The sequence below is a fragment of the Fusarium graminearum genome, chromosome 4, assembly GCF_000240135.3.
Source record: "Fusarium graminearum PH-1 chromosome 4, whole genome shotgun sequence".
Lineage (NCBI taxonomy): Eukaryota > Fungi > Ascomycota > Sordariomycetes > Hypocreales > Nectriaceae > Fusarium > Fusarium graminearum.
The window spans coordinates 6045303-6067255 of record NC_026477.1 but is presented as its reverse complement, the minus strand read 5'-3'; the positions used below and the strand labels follow the sequence as shown (position 1 = coordinate 6067255).

The window sequence follows — 21953 nt, the reverse complement described above, 5'->3', positions numbered from 1 at the left end:
AAATCAATAAATCGATATGACCACACTCGAGCAACTGTAGTGGATCTCGATTAAATAATTCGGTTGTATGCTCTGTCCATCCTACACTATAGCATTGTAATAATAAACGCTGATTCATTGAACAAAGAATTAAATCCCCAGATTGATAAGATTCTGCACTGAAGTGAGGCGCAGATTCTTCACCCCACCATCGGCCATCCACTAATCGGCGCTAACCAAATCGCAAATCTACCCAGACTTTCATGATTCAACCTGCGACACCGGACCTTTGCTACGCTCATTCCTCATACCAACCTACCCCATAGCAGCACTGCCAATATTCCTTCTAGACGTTTACCATGGCGGTTCAGGATAGGAGCGTCCTTGTCCTTTATGGCTCTGAGACAGGCAATGCCCAGGACATGGCTGAAGAGCTGGGGCGAATATGCCAAAGGCTGCATTTCAAGAGTCGCGTGGAGGAACTTGACGTAGTAGATCTAGTAAGTTATACAATTCCCCAGATATCTTATTATCACTGACTATCCTTTTCAGAATGCCCTTCTCCAACCTAAATTTGTGATATTTGTCATATCAACCACTGGCCAAGGAGATATGCCTCACAATTCATTGCTCTTCTGGAAAAGACTGTTACGCAAGAAACTACCACCGGGATGTTTGGCTTCAGTTAATTACACAACCTTTGGCTTGGGTGATAGCACTTATCTGAAGTGAGTCTCGATGAGTCTGTTCCCATTTCTCTTGATACAAAGGCTTACACGCAGTAGATTCAACTGGGCAGCTCGAAAGTTAAATAGGCGTCTCGACCAACTTGGTGCTGCAACTTTCATCGATCCTTATGAAGCCGATGAGCAATTTCCAGATGGGTGAGTTCTTTTTCTGGAATTAAGATCCAGCTTCTAACAAGTCATAGTCTCGATGGGAGTTTTGTACGCTGGACAGGGCGACTTTATAATCATTTCCTTGAGCATCATCCTGCACCTTCTGGCCTCGAACCTATCCCGGATGATGTTATTCTTCCTCCCAAGTGGTCACTCGAAACCACTATTCAGAATAGTACGGAAACTAACGGCCACGTCCCTCCATCACTTGAGAACATCCCCTCTTCCACGCTACTTCCCATCCCTGACGGATGGACAGCAACATTGGTGGGAAATGGCAGACTTACACCGGAGAAGCACTGGCAAGATGTTCGTCTGATCTCATTCGATGTCCCTCGCCGCGATGGCGTCAAACTGGCCTGTGTTCCTGGAGATTGTCTTACTATTTATCCCAAAAACTTTCCCCAAGATGTCCAGAGGCTCATCACCCTTATGGAATGGGAGGACATCGCTGATAAACCTCTTGACCTCTCCCAATGCGAATCTCTCCCCACAAACCTCTTTACAGACTCCAAGAGCACATTAAGAGAATTGCTTCTGAACAATATCGACTTCACAGCCATACCTCGAAGGTCATTTCTCAAAAACATGTCCTACTTCTCTACCAACCCTGATCACAAAGAGCGCTTACTTGAATTCACCATGGCCGAGTACCTAGACGAATACTTTGACTACGCTACAAGGTCCAGACGGTCTATTCTGGAGGTTCTTGAAGAATTTTCATCCGTCAAGCTGCCTGCGGAACGGCTCTTTGACATATTCCCCCTCATCCGTGGTCGAGATTTCAGCATCGCCAATGGTGGGGTTCACCAAAGCCACCCTACAGACGAGAACAAGACCCGAATCGAACTCCTCGTTGCCTTGGTCAAGTACCGGACTGTCCTTCGCAAACCTAGAGAAGGCCTCTGTTCTCGCTACCTGGACAACATTCCTATGAATTCAACACTGACAGTCACCCGCAAACCCGTACTTTCACCGATTCACGGCGCTCAGAATGCCCAGCGACCTCTTGTGGCCATCGCTACAGGCACTGGCCTTGCCCCCATACGCGCCCTGCTTCACGAGCGCCTCACACAGCCTTCACCGGGTCCCATGTATCTCTTCTTTGGAAACCGTAATCGCGAAGCCGATTATTTCTTCCAACAAGAGTTTGATGCTTTAGTGACCGAGGGACAACTCAATGTGTTCTTGGCGTTTTCACGCGACCAACGGAATAAAATCTATGTTCAAGATCGGCTACTAGAGGAAGCAAAGAGGATCGAAGAAGTAATATTTGATAACGGAATATTTTGTGTTTGTGGCGGCTCAACCAAGATGGCGGATGCTGCCAAGAAGGCTGTGTTTGAGCCCTTTTCAGAAGACGTCAAAGACGTAGAAGAGCGCAAGAAGATGCTGGCTAGTTTGACATGGTGGCAGGAGATATGGTAGACAAACTAAAACTGGCTCTCATAGATATACAACTCAATTTGAAAACAAGCTACTCTAGGAGATTTAGGCGTAAGCCTGTTTTTGGTGGAACCACGGTATACACGAACAGAACGATTAATTCTCAAGGAGTAAAAACGATGCATCAAATATTCAAATCGCTCGCTCATGCAAAATTTACAATACAAAACCACCGTCTCATCTGTCACCCCAGCATGTTTGAACAGATGCCCGTCCTAAACGCCTAAAGACAACCAACCATGCCAAAATGCTATCATGTGTCGTCATATTTTTACTGCTCACTTAATCACCAAGCAAGCTTCCCTGCCTCTTTTTGCCCTTCCCTTTAGCAGCACGCCCCATCACTCCCAACTGTATCGTCTCTCGGCCAGCTGTGGCACATGAACCAAATCCTCACCCGGGTTAATACGTCCTGAATCACGTAGAGTATCAGGCTGGTCTGCCGAATGCCCTAGCTGTGAATTCACAATCGCAGCCCCTATAGAAGAATCATTCGTGCCTAAATCTAGACGTCTCGTCGGATCTTCTTCGCCCCGCCCTTCCTCGTCCACAGTGAAGTTACTCCCCAAAGAATCGGAAGAGTGATTACTATGTGAGAGGCCGCTGGTAGCTTGGTGATCCTCGTCAGATGTACTTTGCGGCACAGGATTGCGGGAAAACCGGGCATCCGAGGGCAGTGCTCCCAGAAACACCACCCTTGACGGGTCAATTGGTGTTCTCTGCACTAATCGCTGTTGTGGTATGTTCATGGAAGGATTCGATGATAGTTGACCTTCCCTGTCTGAGCCCATAGTCATGGAGTCGATGGTGTGATGGTCGGAATGTGGAGAGTGTGGCGGGTTTGATAACGAGACGATGTCGGTCGTTGGCGATACAGGCATAGTAGCCACTGATGGTGGCGCCGCATTGGTAGGGTGGCCATTTGGGTCGAACATTGGGGTCATAGGAGACGGCAAGACCATGGAGTTACCGTTAGATCCTCCTTCTTGGGACGCTTTCAAGGACGCAGACGGTGATAAATTTAGTGATGCCGGTGGGCCGTTCGCCGGGTTCGGTCGGTATATCGCTTTCTCTGGGGGTATCTCTGCTTCATTCGCGGGTGGGCTGTATGAGGGAACGGGACCCTGAAGTTGTCTGTCCAGTTTTTGTCTCGCTATTTCGTATGCGCTCAGGTTGTGGGAGTTGTCGGTCCCTAGCTCAGTGTCATCGTTCCATGACATGCAATCGTCTCCTTCAAGTTCTGCTGGTGGCAACGGAGCCGACATCTCGTGGATCTGGGTATTGGGAGCTTCGACAGCCTTTTCTTTGTCATCATCGGCCCCTTGCCTTTGTTGAGTTGGTTGCCTTCTTCCAAATATTCTTGAAAATAACGATAGTAAAGGAGATTTGGGTGATCGGGCTGCGTCTTCCAGAGATTGGCGTTGGTCCCCTGCTGATTCGTTGTTGCTTCCAGCTGTGCCTTTCCGCCTTCGTCGACAATACAGCCATGTAACGAGAACTACTGCACAAACAACAAAGGTTCCCAGTCCCACCCCTACTCCGATTCCCACAGTCTGTGCACCTGAAAGTCCCTTTCCAGAATCTTGTGCTTTCGGTGGAGGATATGGACTGTTATCGGACTGCTCTATCGCGGATGGTTTATAATCTGTCACTGGTCCGCCTGGGAAGAGAGCTTGATGAATTGAGAAAGTGCCTTCGTCATATTTCGTGATCAAATATGACTCTTGCAGGAATGAACGCCCCAGTATGTACGTTGTGCTGTTTTGTGCCTTTCGTAGCATGAAGTAAGGGATGGCCGGGTCGCCGTACTGGATCTCGTCTGGCATAAAAGGATACTGTAGCAAGCCCACAAGTGCCCGCAGGGGTAGAGTAATATTCACAATGCCCGATACATCATAGGGATCGCCAAAGTCGTCGTTATCGTCGAAGCTGGAAAGAACAAAGGTAAGATCAAATGATTCGTCTTTAGAGTACTCGCGATATTGGTCGTTGCTGATGGTATAAAGGTTAAAGGTACTGTTGTACGTCAAATTGAGGGCTTGGGCGAACTGGTCGCAAACTTCATCCGGTAACCATAGGTAAGAGGTAGTACTATCAATAACGGCGTAGAAAGACGAATTCCACTGTGAAAGCAGAAGTTGTTCAGATTCCCAGGAATCAGGTGCGTCTTGATCCCCGACGGGGGCTATTTCAATGCCACGGACTAAAGGGCGTTCCATATTGTCGTCTTGGGGGAGTGTGAAAACATTGTCATGCGGCTCAAACCTAGCATTCACGACACCTCCCAAGGTTAATGAAGCAGGGGAGTTTCCTAGTTAAATCAGTGAGAAGATAGGAAGAGGTTATGGGCAGGCTGCGTACTGTAGTGGGCTCCGGCCGTATATCCGAAGCTATAACTTGGAATCAGTCCATATTGGCTGACTGCTTGAGTTAGAGGTGAATCCGCTACAGTGCCGTTGAAATTCCCCTGTGTGATACCCAGGCCGAAGAGGCCATGCAAGTAGTCGGTCGTGTTGATGCTCGCTATTAGCACGTCATTCATAGTGAATGGTTCGCTCCCTAGAGGACTTTGCGTGTTGATGAGATCACGGCCGTAGTCGCCATTACCACCATAACCAAGATAGCTTAGGCCAAGCTGCCAAGTGCCTAATGAAGTCCAATCACTGGAGTCTTCGGCATCGTAGATACCTCCTCGGGCAGCACTGCAATGAGGTTCCTCTTAGCGGAAGGTTAGTGTTTAGAACATGCGATCGGTATGCAATGAGCTTGTTTGACATTGATAGTTGTTAAACAAGTCCTGGAAAGGCAAGAGTATGCACATACTGGGTAAACATCCTCCAGGACCAACAGCCCAAAATTCCGAAAGAGCCGTGCTCACCAGAACATCGACATGCTGTGAGTTTGAACCAAGGTAGAAGGATATCGTCGACCAGTTGCCATCGGTACCAGTCCTATCCTTCGGGTTAGAATTGGTTATAGGACCAGGTTATAGTGACCTACCAGTCGCCGGTGGGCAACAGAACAGGTTCTGGCTCGCGGTCTCGGGCTCGTATGAGCTGCGCGAAAAGCAATGAAGAGCCGAGGATTGTTGACCACATCTCGAAGCCAACTGACGGACACGAGATTCAGCTCTCGCGATAAGATTCATTCCTGGTCTTGAACAAGTAAACCAAGAACTAATTGAGCCGGCAAAGTCCTGGCGACCGCAATGCGGCGCATTCAACGTCGGATCCTTCTCCACGCCAAGAGTCCAAGGCGTTGATCCAGGATTGAACAGGTGTAGTCAGTATACAGATACACTTGAAGCAAAAACCATGCGATGGTAAACCAATCTCTTGCGGTAACCGTTCTTCTGAGCAGCGCTGGAAGGTGTGCTGCAGTGCTGTCGTTCCTGATCGTGATGTAATTTGGAGGAAATGGTAATAAACAAAAGCAAGAACTTTGTTTCTAGAGTAGATGGCCCGGGGGCGACAACGAGCACTGGCATGTGCCGCTTCGAGGATTAACCCCTTGTTGAAGGGTAAGCCACAATCGGTAGAGTTACATAGCTTTGGCTCCTTCTAGTATGGCCCAAGGTCTCGAATCTGTGGCGGGGAACGTGGAGACTAGACTTTGTCCCTACCTAGTAAATGTTGACTAGGTAGACAGCTATAGGTGCGGTAGGCCAGACTCAAGACTGAACATAGAATTAGGTACTAGTCGCAGCTTGTAAGCTTATCGTTCGGGAAATCTCTGTTGACTCTAAACTGTCCTGTTGAACCGAAATGCCGCAAGGGGTAAGTCCAGAGACTTTCGGTTAGGGATCGCCTAGCCAAGTATGTATGTAACTGGTGCCATGGTTACAACGGCCTGATATGCTGCCACGATTCAATTTTGTTGTTCAAGGACTCCTACCATTGTCAAACAGAAACAGACTGTGGAGATTTAGAGTCTATGATTCTGGAAACAATCCGCGTGTGCCTGTTGGCCCATGTCACGGATACGAGCTGCAATTCGTCCAGCATGAAAAGTATACGTACGTACAAGGACCGGCAAAGCCTCATAAATCCTAGCGCCGCCGACTGGTGGCTGCATGCTGTTGTACAGTAAGTGAGACCCCTACACTCAGTATCGAGTGTTCATCAATACCGGCAGCCAGCAAGTATAAACGCCACGTTTGTACAGGATGAATGTCGTACAGAGGATCTGATCCGCTCAAGATCAGACGATTGAAATACAAGATCCAGAGTGAGGTCACAGGCTATTGTCAGTACCTAGGCTTTACCAAATAAATTGCAATTTTGATGCACAACGTAACTTGCCGGGATCAATAATTCCAGTCCCCATATTGTGGTACACTACTCAACCCTAGCAGAGGTAGCGATAATTCATGTTGTCCATGCCTTCCTTCTCTGCATTGCCTTTCAGTTCAATAATCAAACCGTAGGCTGTTTAGAAGATCACCTTGGGTGCTTCCTTGTTCTCGGCTTCAAATGTTACCAGGTACTTGAATATCGGCCTGCCTGTCTTGGAAATTGTCCCACTGACTATAACCGGAAGGTGAGATACCGACGAGATGGTAGCACTTGGGATAAACTTTTGCAGGAACTATTGTTCGCGCTCCCAATTCATCGGATACCTTGCGTAGCCAAGGCGCCGAATAGACCCAAAACTGCATGTAGAATGTGTCGGTCCGGTTCAGAAAATCGATTGCTCTATGAATAGGGTGTCATTCTTCAGTCTTAGTAGGCCAGGATGAAGAAGATAATAGCAACTGCAGATAAGCACAGGGTAGTATTCGCAAAGGACGAAGGATCGGCCACGAGATTCTAGGCCCTAGTACAATATGCAATCGTACGTACGAGGCTTCATAATACAGCAAATCCATTGAAGGGTTCCTATTCCAGAGGACGTTCAGCCATTCAAGCCTACTGCAGCCAAAGTGATCAGGGGATGAAACAGACAACACAGGGCCGGACCTTTTTCAGCAGACAGCCAGCCCCCCCCAAATGGGCCAGTAAGCCAGGACCCGGTTGGATCGTTTGCGCCAGCGCCAGCGTAGCCGTAGTCCCTTACCATTGTGCGCTAGAGAATAGTTGAGGTTGTAGTTCATTAACTAACCTCCGAACCCCCCTCTCAGTTTGTCTGGTGATCGGTTTCCCTCTTTCTTAACTGAAAAGAACGACTTAGTGTGGTCACTGTGGTGCAAATATCGTCGATAGTCGATGTGAGCCTAATTCAGGCACGGTCGAATCGCTCGTTTAGCGGCCCGTTTAAACCGGTTTGCTTAATATTTAGATTCGAATGGCGAACGGCCAGACAATCGATAAAACGTCCTAGGCAAACCACACCATAGTGCTGGTATAGACAGACATCATGAGAGTGGTGCAAGTCACTGCACTGCTCTCAGTCGCAACGCTCGTTCCGTCCACTGCTGGGATTGCTTTGCCTCGATGTAAGTTTTCTGCGTTGATTTTATTGTGTATTTGTAAAGATGAAAGATAAAAAAGGACAAAGCTAAAGAGTTCTACTTCTAGTCGACTCTGGCCAACAGAGCCCGAGGCGCTTTCCTCATAATGATACTGCGATCGCGACTGCCCCAGATGGCAGTACCACTCGCTTGTCGCCGTTGATACAAGCTCCTCAAGCTACAACGTCGTCACAAGAAGATGGGTTTGTCTCTCTTTCAAGCCAAACTTCTCCTGTCGAAAGCTTAGAGGTAGTTATATTGGAGACAACCTCTAATTCTTGGAGTGAAGCAGTTGGGCTACCTTTGACTACTACAGAACTGGGCAATGATTCGACAACTTCGTCGTCATTGGCGCAGTATACTTCAGCTAGGACTGTGCTATCATTGACGACTGAACAGCTGGATCATGACTTGACCAATTCATCTACAAGTGCTGGAGTTACTCTGTCAACACAACAACCTCTCAAGCCCTTGTCCTTCTCACAAGTGGTTTCCGGGTTTACCACCGCAACTCATGGCACTGCCTTACCTTCTTCCTCTGATTGGGATCGCGATAAAGATGCCATCTCGGTCGAGACACAAGATACAATCAATGCCTCAATACAGAGGAGGCCAAATCAGGGCTTCGCCCGCCCCTTAACCACGACAGCACCCAACAACACCAAGCCCCAATCTCAAACCTGTGGTTCAGGTTCTAAAATTCCGTGCGCATGGATACCCTCTCCCTCTGCCAGCTCAAGAAGATGGAACGGCACGCATACTCCTGGACCTTGGACGTCGGGAACACTGACGGTGATAACACCAACGTCGGTTTCTTGTACGACCTTGCAGGCTGATGAGCCAGTCACTGAGTATTCAATTGTGTATACGTCAACGGTGACCTTCTTCGGGAATATCAGTGAATATACGGCTCCCTACCCAACAATCACTACTCCCAATTTTTGCCAGACAGAGCCTGTTGGTGCAACACTATCCAGCAATGTTGGCGGACCGCTGCCCTCTTCAACCACACTGTCTCCTAAAGAGCCTCCGAAAAAATGCATGACGGGTGAATTTTGCCCTACAGACAAAATCCCTGAATTTTCAAACCCTACAATTTTTCCGGCTCCTGATGTGCCAGGGCAAACTTTCACGTCCATGCGACCAACAGTCACATTCATAACCACGGACAAGAATCCGGCCGTTGTCTTTACTACAAAATCGCCTCCACGCTTCGACATGCCGACAGATGGAGGCGGGTTGCCAATGAGTAACAAGAAAGAGCCTGCGCCTACCAAAGAGCTGCGCCCAAATCGAGTGCAGTCCTCGAAGGATCACGGTAAGGCCGCTTCTCAGCCGCAGCCTACGTCAGGAGATCAGTCACACGGCCAACCTCAACGTCATCCACTGCCTGGTTTTGAGCCTGGGTCTGGTTCTAGTCCCGATGCTGGATCTGAGTCCGATCCTAAACCTGGTTCTGGATCCAGTTCTGGATCCAATTCTGGCCCTAACAACAACTCCGACCCAGAGTATAGTTCACGGTCTGGTTCTGATTCCAACTCTGATCTTGGTCCCAATTCCGAGCCCAAACTTATGCCCATCGCTGTACAGACCAAGACATTTGTGGTGACAGCGAGAGACCAAGAAGTTATCGTTAACGATAAGACTTTCTCAGGTCTCAAGGTGGACCAGACTACAACAGTCACCGTCGACCATGGGACGTTTACAATCCGTCCAACAGAGGTCGCTGGTGAAGGGGTAACAATAAAGAAGCCACAGCCTGCTGGAACTGTGGTCTCTGTTGTCAGCCCTACCAGCGCAATACTTGGACAGGTGCCTGTCGCTGTTTCAGGAACAGAGGCTTCATTCGGTGGTACTACGGTCAGAATTCCTCTCATGGGCACAACTATGAGACTGGAAATTCCCACACAGGGCTCGAATACCTTGGTTGATGAACGGGAAGTCTTTATTGCGCCTGATAGAATTGTTGTAGATGGCGAAACCCTCAAGTACCATGGGGTAGGTGCACCTCAGACAGACGTGATCATAGAAGGTGGCGAGATAGTTACCGCGGTTGGGCAATCTGTCTTGGTCTTCCGATCGACGACACTGACTTATGGGCCGAGCATCCCCGGTATTACTGAGACGATCGACGACGATATTGTCACAATAGGGCCTGCGGGTGTCGTTGTTGATGGCACGACTCTAGGGGGTCCTGAGGCTAAAGCTGGAGATACAAAGCGTCAAATTGTCGGTGGAGCGACGATTACCAAGGTCAATCCTTCGTACATAATCGTTGACGAGACGACTTTCACAGCTGGTCCAGGTGCGAAGAGTACCACAAAGGAGGCTGGAGGCGAGACTATCACAATTGGACCCCAGGGTATCATCATCGGCACATTAACAATCAGATACCCCTTTGGTGTTTCGACTGTTACTACTATCGAAGCAAAAGAGACAGGTTCCGCGATGTTGCCTGCAGCTACTGGGACCAATAATAACAATGCCAAGGTGGACAGCAAGGATGACGATGACAGTGGTGCAGCTTTTCTGAGATCTGGGTTAACGATGGAAATGACTGGATTATGCATAGCGGTAGGCGTTTGGATTATGGTTTAATGACACCGAATTGGATGGTTTGTATATCATGAGATCATGTAGGAGAGATGTGGTCGGTTTATCACGGCAGTTATTGGATTGCACGAGATAGAGACAGACGGTCATGCATGGGAAGCGGAATATACGCACAGCGAGCTTCAAATGCGACAATGAAATTAATTAGAACAAGCAAGAATATTCTAAGTTGAGGGCAGAGCGTAGGAAGCTATCAGGCTTGTATGTATCTACGTTAGTATAGGTGGTCTAGGACGTGTTTTGATTTTAGGATTCAGCTACTCCAATACTTGTCAAGTATCTTGTCATCACAATGAAACTACACATTCAAAGCCAACGTCTGTGGCTTCCAACGTCTTTTTTGATCTATGCACCTTTGCAACGGGTTTCCTATTCAGGATCGTGGGGAACAGATATGTCCAATCGACAGTATGTCTTACAGCAACTAGACAAAAGAGAATTTGATTGGTTAATCATTGTCTTGGTCGGCTCGCTCCCTTGACATATCCCTACATTCATCCCTGCTTAATGAGTCTTGTCGTTGAATGATGAATCAAGGCAACATCAATTCAGTAGCACTTTGACCAAGTACTACGATGCATCAATCAAGATAATCGTCCACGTTCTATCTCTAGAAAGAAGACCAGCTATAATCTTTGACTCTCTAATCTGCTAGTTAGTTCAAGAATTCTTAACAAACGCCACTCTCTGACACTGAAAACCTTGACTTCAATGAAGCTACAGAGAGTAGTCTATGGACGGGAGGCAAAGTGGAAGTGGCTCCATCATGATGATTACCTTGATGACTCACAACACGATGGGATTCAACATTGACGTTAATACAAACAGGCAACGAAGAAATGTATTATCTAAGATACCTACCTAAACAATTCATCATTAAGATCCAATCCCTTAACACGATGCCCTATTGTGGTTATCTATTGGTCCATTATCATCATCAACACCTTGACAATATCTCGCGCCGGCTCATTATCGGCAAAGTGGAATCTCGGAAACTCAACACGGCGCGCGGCAAAAACGACAAACTCCATCCTGGAACTATCACCACCTTGCCTCCAACTTCCTCCTCACCTTCGCAGCGATACAGCCCAACAGCGCATAACCGACCCTCCCAATCTTCCAGACTTATTCGCCCCGGCGCCCTAGACTGTGCAGACACCTTGTGCACGGTCAACAACCTTCACCCCCGAGTTCCAACCCTTCAGCTATATGCAACAAGAGTCTCTCGAGCATACAAAACCTTTGATTCAACGAGATAACCCCTTTGAAACCCCATCTTCCCAGCATGGCCCCCTTCACCATGTCCCGAGCGGCCTCCGCCGAGTCTATTCCGGAGACTCAAGTGGCGCTGACACTGGCTCTGCACCAGCGCTCCATCAAGACTCGAGCCATGACGTCGATGCCGACTTACTCGATGAGGAGCTACGTCGACTGAGTCTAAGACATCACTCGTCTGCTCAACCTTCTGCTCCAGGTCAGCGCATCTCCGAATATGAGAACGCAATGACTCCGCCTACTCCAAAGAAAGCACTGGGTTTCAAGGTTATCAAGCGTTTTGATGTACCCTCTGGCGGAGTCCTACTCGAAGATTTTCCGAATGGTGCGTCATGCAATCGCCAATAATAACTTGACACATTTTCTAACTTGCTCCGTCTGCAGAGATCTTGACGCATATCTTCTCGCATCTGCATTCCGATTCTCATGCTGCTATCGCTCTTGTTTCGAAACGCTTTTATGCCCTTATCACCAGCTCTCACGCCTGGCGCATGGCCTTCCTGCGATTCTTCCCTGGGCATGAAGCACTCGAGGTCAAGAATCATGTGGATATCTGGTCTGACAGTTCGCCTGATTTGATCCAATCCGAGTCTCGATACTTCACTCGTCTTACGCCGCTGGCATCCTGGAGGAAGGAATACCTTCTTCGTACGCGCTTGGTTAGATGTCTGGCTCGTGGTAAACCAGGTGCCTCTGTTGCCTCGGGCGGTATTGGTGCATCTGTTCGCAGTGGAAAGAAAACCAGTGCTGTCCTGACGTACAACTCCAAGCTGCCATGGGCTGTAACGAACGTCCATGCTGTCTTTACAAACGGCAAAAAGCCGCCAAAAGCGATCCATGGCTCTGCTGATCTTGGAGTAGCATCAGTCAGTGATCCTACCAACGGAAGGGTCGAGAAATGGGGATTTGTTGATCCTTTCAATGCAATGCAGCTTGACGAGGTGTTTCCCAACCTTGTGCCCTTCGGCTTAGGAGACGGCCCCGCGGCTACTCCCAACGTTCTCGATGTTAGTCAGCCATATGGCGTACTTGCAGGTGAGGGTTTCCCAGGAGGTCGTCCATACTACCGCCCTGTTGGCGAAATCCGTGGGCGATACCTCGGAGGGGTTTCTGGTGTTGTTGATACATATCCCGATATCCCCAAGATCCCGGAAATGTCCGAGGCCATCTGTAGTGTGTGGCTGGCCAAGTCAGCAAACGTGCCTACCAACACACAGTCAATGGTTGGCATGCTGACTGGTTCTACTCTTGGTGTTGTCACCTCATATGCTATCGGAGGCGACAATGGTCCTCAGCGTTACGAGTCTGGGGATGTCACTGCTCGCTGGGTTCTCAGTCCTGGTGTGCCAATCATCGCTTTCAAGGTTGACGACAATTACAGTCAGAAACGTAAGTCTACAGGGAGGATATGGGCCGTCGCCCTCAACGCCTTGGGCGAGGTCTATTATCTGACCGAGATACCGACTACACAAAACCAAGACAAGAGTGAGGACGCCACCAAGAATGCTTGGTTCGCTGGGCGATCAGTCTGTTGGCATCTCTTGGACTCTACTCGACGTGTTGCACGGCCAGACGAATTGGACAAGAATGCCATCAAGGGTGCATACTCGCCGCGGTCACCTTCCAACTCTATGAATTTGAGTAAGAGCCAAATGGCTGCTGAGGCACGAGAAATTGAAAAATTCCTCCGCCACAAGCCTGCCCACTTTCGAAGAGCCTGTGAAGGATGGGATATGCAACGTAAGCTGGAAGTCGATTTTGCCAACGACGATGGCCATGGTGCAGGCGAGAACATCTTTGTACTTGACTGTGGTCTTGCCGAAGATCACCCTGCACACATTGAACGTTATACTCGGTCTCTAGTACCTCAAGACGCTCAATCATCTTCTGTCATATTAGCGCCTACCCCTCCTGCCCCTTCAATGGCAAAGCAAGCATCGCTCTTTGGTGCTACGCATACAGAGGCATTGGAGGTTCTAGAGGAGACGGCGTCAGGCTCTGCGTCTCCTGCTTCGCTTTCGTCATCAGATTTCGTGTCTCATTTTCATGAATGGAAGAGTTGCTCAATGTCATTGAAAGGCCAAAGCCATGCTGTTATTACCAGTGTCTCGATAGACTGTTCTAATACGGCAGTTTTGACACTTGGCGAAGATCCTCTACACGAAGCTGAGGACGAAATTCCAGGCCGCCGTTCCCGTTTGTTTGCTGTCGGAACAGATGATGGCGCCGTACTTGTCTGGAATGCTCGCGAGGATAGCAAGGCCGTCGAGATCAACCCTGTGCGACAAATTCAGACCGAATCTCCTGAAGTGTCCTGCGTGGCTCTCTCGGCCATGTATCTTGTCCATGGTGGAAACGATGGCCTTGTTCAAGCATGGGATCCCCTCGCGTCGACATTGGACCCTGTCCGTACACTCAATGCGAGGTCTAACGGCAGAGTGCCCCGACATATGATGACAATGAACCCCACCCTCAATGAATCGACTTATTCAGCAGTTGGCGCTATCTATCTTGACCCCGATCCCACTGTCCTTCGAGGTGTTGTTTCTTTCGGTGCGTTCTTGAGGTACTGGGCATACAGCTCTGCCAGTCACGCCTCGGGACGCAAGCGTCGGCTCAGACATACTGACGTACATGGACGTTTGGCCAGTCGTCGCCAAGACGGCAAGGTTACTGGATTCATCGCTGCTGAGGAAGCTGAGATCCAACGCGACAATGAAATAAAGGCGAGGGAGCAAAACCGTCTGCGCAACCGCTTTGGTGTCGGTACACTTGGGGACTTGACTGAGGAGGAGGCTTTGCGGTACGCACAGATGGTTTCTGAGGAGGCGTTTCTCTTCGAGGAGCTTCGCCGAACTAGCGACTCAGCCGCTGATGCAAGTCTGGACACCGCCTCGACATTCAGCGAGACCACGGTTGACACTGTTACTCCTGAGCCTAGCGTCACTGATATGATAACCCCCCCGTCTGCGTCGACTGATAATGTTGGCCGAGCGCCCGTCGAGGACGACTACGAACAGCAAATTCAACAGGCCATCCGACTGTCTTTGATGGAAGGCGTCAACGAGAACGGCCCATCGCCTCAGGTGGTAGATTCGGGTGACTATGAGTTTTCCCTGACATACAAGCCCAAGTCCAACAAAAAGACCAAGGCCTCGAGAAGTGTATCACCAGGCGCTTCCAAAGTGGAATCTTCAGGCCATCCTGGGCTCATGGATTATGATTTGGAACTTGCCCTGAAGCTCAGCATGGAGGATCAGGGCTTGTACCCAACTGAGGCAGATTTAGGCTTTCAGTATGAGGAGTTCCCGACTCTTGAGACTGAGGGCATAGGCAAAGGCAAAGGTGTGCAGAGATGGTGATTTTAGAACGCATGTGCGTCACTGTGTGTTTCTCATTCTAGATTCAGTCCTAGGTTTAAGGTCTGATGCACCAAGTACCATTGGCACTTGCAAAGTATTTTATATAATTTATTTTCTCCCGACATTCCTCTCCTTTGCGAAAGCCTATTTGTTAACATATCGGAATTTGGGTCTGCTGTAGGGTGTCACCCAGGTGCCTAGCACAGTATATCTGTGTTCAGAGTGTAGTGCCAGGCACTTGACAAGACAGGATTCATGTTTACTCGTCAACTAGGTATGGCTTGTTACTCATACGTTCACCGCGTCAGGGGTACAAACTCTTTGCACAGCCCAACCTCATGTGTCTCGAAATAGGGTCTTGAAAGCACGATATCCCTACTCATAACCCCCACGGACCAACATGCTTCGCTTGATCCTAGCTGTCGGATGGCCTTCCTAGCTTGATATCCATCTACACTAATAGAGTTCTTACTAGTTCTCTTAGATGAGAACTCTGAAAAAGGCCAATCTTACTACTCAAAGTACATAGTTGCTTCGCGCTTGCACAGTATTAAAGTTTAAAGATCCCACTTAGGCTGTTACGAGATGAATCGTAACACTGGCCAATAGATAGTGGATTATCATACTGCGAACGAGGGGACTCGCCTACATATGTTGGCTACGGCAGTTGCGGCACTTGCAAAGATCTAAAGCAACCCAGGTATCCGTACAGGACAGGACGTGACGTCCGTGTATTGACGCCAGTGGGTTCGCTTCCACTTCATGCCTACCGGGTTCCAAGTCAGTATCAGAACATGAAGCGTGTTCACATGCACGTCGCAAGCTCTCCCGAGACCGTGTTGAAGCGAGGTTGGCTCATATCATGGAGTTTGATATGGAGAAAGGGTAAGACTTCTATGCAAGGAAAGTGTAACGTTGTAATTCAACTGCCAGACTGCAACTCGGATGAACAGTCCGCTGCACGGGTCGCATGAGGGACCTGGGAGATAATGAGATTTCAACGGCCCAATTTTCACGGTTCAAATCCCCTGACGCTTGATGTCAAAGAGCTCTCTTTGTTCCGCAGGGCAGACTGGGGCCTCAAAGTTCCCGGAACGGTAAACACACCAGTCGCAACGGAGAAATAGATGATATTGCTAATCACCTCCCTCGGGATGTTACTCGGAACAAAACCACGGAGTGTCCGGCTGGTTTCCGGCGGGCACGGCCCCTTGCTCGCGGGGTCGGTATTGCATACTTGGGAGAGAAAAGATTGCAGGACATTGTAACTAGCTCATTACGGCATGAGATGATAGGTTCCGGTCGTGAATGCTAGATTCTCCCCAGATGGCACAGATGTGTATCGAGTTCAGATTCCTCAACCCAAACGTTTGACAGGAACGGTATTCTGAGCTAAGTGGTCAAATTGGTGGCGGCAAGCGGATCCGCGGGACGGGAAGGGCCGCAACGCCACTGATGCATAGTTAAGTCTCCAATTTTGAACGGATAGATGTCTGCTTGATTCAACGATTACTGACTCGCTCACATCTCAATGTTTGCATGGTGTTATTGTGTCGGTTGCGGGCAAGTGCAGACCAGCCATGGCACCTTTGTTGCTCGCCACAGAGACGCAGTTGAGGTTGCTCAGATACCCCTGTCTGCTTCGGATGAACATGAACTGCTAACCTGAACCTGGCCCTTATGACGAAGCCCTCCCCTCTGCATTGTTGGCTCTGGGCTATTGGGTCATCAGGTCGTAGGTGGCTAAAGACTCATCCTCGACTCGGGGATGCACAGTGTTGCAGCTTGCAGCTGCAGTGTAATGGACCCGACGAGACGGCCTCTTGAACCGACGCCCGTTGTGTTGTATTGCGGATAGTGAGCTAGGTACTATGTATATCTCGGCTACAGTAAAAAAAAATGCAAACAATTCGATGAGTCCACTGGGCGTTTGAAGCGACTAACACTCCAACATCCGACAATATATCGATCCCTAGCAGGTATCGAACAGTCCTGCCTTTCATGGGGCTGTCTCCGAACAGAATCGTCTTGTGTGCCTATGCAATACGTTTCAGGCCATCGGAGCCGAAGCGAGCTTTTGGTCAATACTGCCCCAGATACCCAAGGGTCTGCTCGATTCTTTGTCAAAACCTGTCATTTCTGTTGTTTTTCTTAGCTCAGTCGCTTGAATCCCTGAGGACGGTACGCGAAACTATCAACCGCAATCCATGTGGGGACCAAAGTTAATTCCTGAGAGGCAGTAGGTATTTCATTGCCTGTCCCGGTTTTTAACCCTGTCAGACTGCCCAAAAACATTTGATAGCCGAGCCAGGGTCCATGGCGGAAAGGATATCGTTTTCCGGATTCCGCCCCAGTATCTCGATTGGGTTGGGTCTTTCTTTTTAGTTTTCTTTTTTTTCGCTTCCCTCTGCCACTGCTCGGTACCAAGACGGTTGGGGTCGTGCCGTCGTTGCCAACAAATCGCCAGGGGAACATCTCCAGTGCCGTTGCTGCACTGTGTTGCAGTTGTGTGTACCGACGATATGCTGCCAGGTTTGGAGAGACCTGGGCTTACTCTGTCTCGTAAAAGACGCAGACATAACCAATGCGATGATTGTTCTCGAAGACAAATGATGAGAGGCGTTTGCTGCAGCCAAAGCCCTCCCAGCCATGTCACTCTTTACCGGATCCAGACTCTGTAGTTACGAGACACACAGATGCGCATGAAATCTAGGTGAGACATCAAAGCGGTCAAGACGTCTGAACTGCTCGACATCATTGACGTTGACGTGGTCATATGGACCAAGCTGTCGGGAATCTGCCCAAATGCTGACACCAATTGTGTCTCAGGCACTGGAACCGGTCAGCTGGATATCATCATTCTTTGGGAATGACTCAGGCATCAAATGTAGATCAACGGCTGTCACTTGTCAGTGCGCATCCCTTGAGTGTCAACATTTAATTAATTTAGCCTCTTGCCAGGATCGAGTTGTGTTGTACGTGGCTCAGACCCCTTATCGTCTACCAAACCAATCGAGCCTCTTTAGATCAGTGAAACTCCAGTTTCCTGCAGTATGGCAGTTTGTTACCACTGGAATGGTACGCGGAAGTTATCCATACTTTTCCTACAAGTTAGCTCAGAACATTCCAAGTTTCTGTTTGTCAGATTCCTCCACTCCCACAGACATAAACTGACCAAGTATCCAATGCGCTTCACAATTATTTTAGACTAAAATTCATTTCCCCATCCAAGCTCCAATCAGCCAAGGGAAACAGTGACGGGCGGGACGATCCACCAGGTTGGCACAGGCACAACTGGCACAGCGATAGAGCGGGTATACTATCTCTCTACTTGATGAAAGGTTGATGTGCCAGACTCAATACAGGCTCAGCTCATGGCGTTGGGTTGCAGGCAACTCATGCTGTACAACGGAGGAGCATCCATGGAAGAGAACGTTTGTGATACAGAGGCCAACAGAAGGGCTCGACAGAATAGAGCTCTTCAAGGACAGTCTACCTCATCAACTTGACCACAAGTCACTGCGAAGTTAATTTGTGCTTACTTGTTTCGAACACGGCACTGGTCCGTGGAACTCGGTGGGCCACTTCAGTTGCTGGAATGTCACATCAAGCCATATAACTAACTAGTGGTGGCTACGGCGGATATGCACTGGCGGAGTGTTCCTGTTTCCCGGATTGATGGCAGGTGGATAGCAGCCATTGAAAGCTTGTAATCCGGGACCAGGCACTTCGAAATCAATGCGCTGTTTTGTGTTTTTTCCTCTCTCTCGCTGGCAGCGAGTCAGCGCAGATACAGATCATACCGTCGGTTCGATTCTGGATTTCATTCAGTTTGCCTCTAGACGCGGGTAGATTAAACATATGTCTTAGATTCCGGCCAGAGCGCTTGTCCGACATGGCGAATTTCGCTGGTGGGATGTTTTTGTTTTTTATTATGAATGATTCATGGCCCAGGTACAGAGGCACGAACACTGCCGTCATTGCTTGTCTTTGAGATTTGAGGGGAACTGGCGGTAAATGAGAATACCGATAATCTGGTGAGAAGTTAGAGCCTAACTGCCTGGGACCCTTGCATTCGAGATGGCCATGTGTGCGTCGATGCTGGCAGCGTCTGTGCCTAACCGTCTGCGATTAACAAATCGAACGAAAAAAGAACATGGCCAGAGGTATCCTTGTCATGTGTTGCAGAACAGTGCAAACTTTCGTCGAGGCCCAGCAGCTCGGAGCGGGTTTCAGTAGTTGGGTTAATAATTTCCTAGCAGGGTTATTTGGGTTATTATCAGCAAGACTTTTCGGTTGGGATTGATTAAAGCAGTTCTTCTTTCAGTAACTTTTGGGACCACTCGGAATACCGTTGTAGTCCCCACGCATGATTGGGAGCTTGGGTGTTTGAGGGGTGGAATGATGGACCGATGGAGCGAGGAGAAGTTGGTCCGTCCATGTCAACCCCAGTTTGGGTTGAACGCGTCAAGCCTGGGTGTTGAAAAAAAGGGAAGATGAGGCGGAGTCTGGACTTTGGACTGGCAAAGCATGGACTCCAAAACATTGTGCTGTCCTTTCTCTTCAAGTGAGTACCTAATATTCCAGGATCTCGACTCCAACAATGTCGAATTGACACCGGTGAGACAACCATTGGCTGATGGAAGTGAAGTAATGAAGATGAGCTCCCGGAGATTGTTAACTAATTGTGAGCTGTCAATGTGCTGGTAAGCGAGCCGAGGTCAAGTTGTCGATGAGCGCACTGTAATGAAAAGTGACACATCGTAATACGACGTTGCGGAAGGCTGGTGATAAGCTCAAGAAATGCCCGCAAAACAGCGAACTGTTATTATCCCTGGGAATGGCTAATGGTGTTTTTGCTGCAGGGATGAAGGGATTCAGATGCCAGAGCACAGGAGCAGTAGCAAGACCAAGAGCGGGGTGTCTTGAATGATCTGATTGAGGTCAGTCGGCATGCCGGGTGCCTGCCAGGCCTGTCTCCTGCCCTGTCACGAACTGGAGCTTCCCTTCCCTTCCTTCCTTGGTGTCGGGGGTCCGCCAGCTCACGTTCCACGTTCCACTTACCAAGTTCAAGGGACGGCAGAATGTCGGAGATGGACCTATAGGCAACTGCAACTTTGGGTTCCTGTTGTTCGGGACCGCTCCGGACCAGGATTATTGACCAATCAAATAGTTCAATGACTCTTTAGTGGATACCTATTCTTGTGTTCATGAGTTGTGTTTTGTTTCCAGGGCTCTCAAGGCTAATTGCATTTGTGCAATTAAAGGTTTGCTCCGCAGATTGACCACTTGCACGGACCAGTGCGTAGACTCGTCGTCTCTGAAATTAGAATCCAGGACTGCGCTTTATAACCCAGGTCCTCGGAAGATGATTTCATCGGTCAATGGGAAAACGGTTTTTAATATACCAGGCGGAGCGAAATGGAATGCTGTGACACGCGCTGTCTGCATGAGGCTTAAACTTTGAGCCCCGATCATGGTTTGCCTTTGCCTTTGCCTTTGCCATCCACTGACCAAGTGCTGTGTCAGAATAAACTCATGTTTGATTAAAAGTAAATATCCAGCCAGGCGCCGCCACCACCCTCAAAGATAAAGTCTAAGAGCAACGGGCGCGTGGGAATAACGTGGATGGTGAGCTATTCCACCCCGTTTCGTTCAATGGCAGGGAATTTATGTTTTGCAACTTGAAATGTTGCAACGATTGCCTGATGATAGTCCATTCCATACCGACTTTTGTTCAATAATGGAGCAGTATATGCTGTATCGTTTCGCCATGTGCGACGTAACGCAACACAACGCAATGCAAGAGGCTACAAGACTGTTTTACTGGCAGGTTGACAGTCGGGCCAACAACTTCAACTTCTCAATGCGGCAGCTGGTGACCGCCAAATACTACCGCAGCCACAGTGCCGCAACATGACAGTTTTTGCTTGGTTTTCCATTGCATGGCATGGTATTGCCACCAGTTGTTGTTGGTTTGGCTGCATCAGAGCCCGGCCACGAACGGCACGGCTACAGTAGCAGCAGCAGCTACAGGGCACACCCACTAGCCAAAGCATGGTACCAAGCAGTTGGAATAGGGAAATACCACGGAGGTTGAACCTCGTTTGGACCGACACTGTGCTCTGTTGTGATGCCGACAGGGGTGTGATTCAGGTTAGATCCCCTGTGGGCATCGTGGCCGCACACCATCATACACCCCAGGCCAGCCAGCCAGAAGCCAGTCCAGGAGGTGGGTTTCTCTGCCTCTGACGGCAACAGAAGAAAAGCAATGGGCAAATGCAAAAGGACCTACCTAGAATATATCGCACCTTTCCCTTCCCGTCTAGATGCGTGGCATGGCATGTCGCGTCGTGTCTTGGATTGCCTCCTGAAAGGGTCAAGTCTTTCTAGTTCGTCCTTTTACTAAAACCTGGGCTGCCGACGTTCAGCGGCCGACTCCTTCTGGTTATGCCATTCACCCAATGGGTGCAGGACAGAAGGCCCCCCCTCCCGCACCGCAGTGTCGGGTCCCTTTCTGAGATGTTCCATCCTACCTACAAAGGGTAGGTAGGTGTGTCGACCAAGAATGGGACGGACAGACACCTTACGTAGTGGAATCCATAATAAGATCCAGGTACCTTGCCTCGTAAAATATCCCGCGACCAACAGTTTTTGCACCTTCCCTGGCTTGAGCTGCTATTGTTTTCCGTCGTCCATGTTGCTGTTACTGTCGCTGCCACTGTCGCTCCCATCTCGCTATCTCGACTCCGTATCTCTACCCTCCCCCCAGACACCTGTTCCCGTACGGGGGTTCCATGTCCCTTGTAGCAAACTCGTACGGGTGATTGGGTCCTTGCAGTCCTGGGCATGCCTTCCATTCGCTGGCCATCTTTCTGCAGCATTGTAGCGCCGGGCCGCTAAGTAGGTTAGTACCTAAGTTGGGTCGGC

At 49.2% G+C, this 21953-nt stretch overlaps 5 protein-coding genes across 5 annotated transcripts; 3 read left to right on the top strand and 2 right to left on the bottom strand.

Annotated features, from left to right (window-relative positions):
- Positions 1-338: 338 nt before the first annotated feature.
- Positions 339-2306, top strand: FGSG_09557 (uncharacterized protein; the record flags this gene model as incomplete). Its single annotated transcript, XM_011329854.1, has 4 exons — positions 339-479; positions 532-707; positions 765-863; positions 911-2306. The coding sequence occupies 4 exons, from the start codon at positions 339-341 to the stop codon at positions 2304-2306; spliced, it is 1812 nt and encodes a 603-aa protein (XP_011328156.1).
- Positions 2307-2665: 359 nt separating this feature from the next.
- Positions 2666-5422, bottom strand: FGSG_09558 (uncharacterized protein; the record flags this gene model as incomplete). Its single annotated transcript, XM_011329853.1, has 4 exons — positions 2666-4635; positions 4686-5042; positions 5148-5275; positions 5325-5422. 4 exons carry the CDS (start codon positions 5420-5422, stop codon positions 2666-2668), a joined length of 2553 nt encoding a protein of 850 aa, XP_011328155.1.
- A 3392-nt stretch (positions 5423-8814) lies between these two features.
- FGSG_13606 (uncharacterized protein) lies at positions 8815-10371 on the top strand (the record flags this gene model as incomplete). Its single annotated transcript, XM_011329852.1, has 1 exon — positions 8815-10371. The coding sequence occupies one exon, from the start codon at positions 8815-8817 to the stop codon at positions 10369-10371; it is 1557 nt and encodes a 518-aa protein (XP_011328154.1).
- Positions 10372-11595: 1224 nt separating this feature from the next.
- FGSG_13607 (uncharacterized protein) lies at positions 11596-15023 on the top strand (the record flags this gene model as incomplete). The annotated part of the gene is made up of 2 exons (XM_011329851.1): positions 11596-11986; positions 12046-15023. 2 exons carry the CDS (start codon positions 11596-11598, stop codon positions 15021-15023), a joined length of 3369 nt encoding a protein of 1122 aa, XP_011328153.1.
- A 6405-nt stretch (positions 15024-21428) lies between these two features.
- FGSG_13608 (uncharacterized protein) lies at positions 21429-21907 on the bottom strand (the record flags this gene model as incomplete). The annotated part of the gene is made up of 2 exons (XM_011329850.1): positions 21429-21555; positions 21684-21907. The coding sequence occupies 2 exons, from the start codon at positions 21905-21907 to the stop codon at positions 21429-21431; spliced, it is 351 nt and encodes a 116-aa protein (XP_011328152.1).
- Positions 21908-21953: the final 46 nt, after the last annotated feature.